At 44.7% G+C, this 1,495-nt stretch overlaps 1 protein-coding gene across 1 annotated transcript in view; it reads left to right on the forward strand.

Moving 5' to 3' along the window:
* Nucleotides 1–583: 583 nt before the first annotated feature.
* LOC106819859 (zinc carboxypeptidase-like) overlaps nt 584–1,495 on the forward strand; it is a gene marked incomplete at both ends in the record, with an annotated part of 7,382 nt that continues 6,470 nt past the window's right edge. Inside the window, one exon of the mRNA XM_014824431.1 lies at nt 584–763. Within this exon, the coding sequence (XP_014679917.1) occupies nt 584–763 (180 nt within the window). The remainder of the gene's footprint in view (nt 764–1,495) is intronic.

Raw genomic sequence — 1,495 nt, forward strand, 5'->3', positions numbered from 1 at the left:
CGATGATGACGATGACGATGAGGATGATGATGAGTGATGACGATGATGATGATGATGACGATGATGACGAAGACAATGATGATGATGGTGGTGGTGGTGGTGATGATGATGATGATGATGATGATGATGATGACGATGACAACGAAGACGATGATGATGATGGTGGTGGTGGTGGTGGTGATGATGATGATGATGATGACGACGATAATGATGATGATGATGATGATGTGATGATGATGATGATGATGACGATGACGACGATGATGATGATGATGACGATGACGACGAAGACGAAGATGATGATACCTTTCTGGTTATTCTACAATGATATATATGCTTTATATAACCAACATTTCGCGTTGATATGGTAGATTTTTGGTTGTTTAGCATTATGATACATTGGATCAAGGGTGTAATTAATCACCCAAACCAACAAAAATCAACAATAACACGCATTTATATATACGCCAATGCTAACAACATCCGTCTCATCTAGCAACACATAAATGAAACATAATCGATCTATCATTTGCGGCCGATGTTTGTGACGTCACCGACCTTGATGACGTCATTTTACACGCAGGTCGCCTTCCTCGTCTGGTGTATGGCGCCATTCAAACGTAACGGCGCCCACGTGATCTACGAAAACGTCATCAAGCCATTCATCAAGCGGAGAGAGAAGGGCATCGATTCCACGATCGATGAGATCAAAGAAGCCGCCGAGGACACTCTCAGCAGCGGTAAGCATTCCGGCAGTAGCCGTGTATGATTTCCACGCGAAATTCGACGATAGATGGCAGCACGATATCAAGGTTTCGCGATCAGGTGTATGCGTGTGTGCGTGCGTGCTTGCGTGCGGTGTGCGTGCATGAATGCGAGAATAAGCAAAAGAATGATGCAAATATACGTGTGTTTGTGCGAAAAAGAGAGAGAGAGACACACACACCGAGAAACTGATAGAGAAAGTGTGAGCGAATGAGTGAGTGCGAGATAAAGAACGAATGAGAGAAAGAGAGAGAGAGAGAGTGGGGGAAGAGCTAGACTGAGAAAAAGAAAAAAATCTGGATTAGAGAACGAGACAGACGGATAACGAGGGAAGGAGATAGCAACATTCACCCACTAAGATTGCGAATTGAGCCAATATTAGAACTAGTGATTGAGCCATCACCTTCAACCGCCTAAAATATGATGAACGCATCAAACGACTTTCTGAAAAACATTATTAGCGTTAGCGACGTTTGCACATACTTTGATCATCAAAAATGTTGCCGGGCCTTAAAGGCGCGTTGATATCTACAAGATACACACGCGTCGAGTGAGATCACAGGCGCGAGTAAATACGCTGTGTATTAACACGAGGGGTTTCTAGGCGCGCGAGTGAGCTCAATACACACAGTCGCGTTCCAAAGTCGTGTTTACCGCTCGCTAGACTAATGTGACCTACAGAATATATGTAAACTGGGCGAAGCACGCACGCACGCACGCACGCACGCAC

This window comes from Priapulus caudatus, unplaced genomic scaffold (genome assembly GCF_000485595.1).
Source record: "Priapulus caudatus unplaced genomic scaffold, Priapulus_caudatus-5.0.1 Scaffold4821, whole genome shotgun sequence".
Taxonomy (NCBI): Eukaryota; Metazoa; Priapulida; class Priapulimorpha; order Priapulimorphida; family Priapulidae; genus Priapulus; species Priapulus caudatus.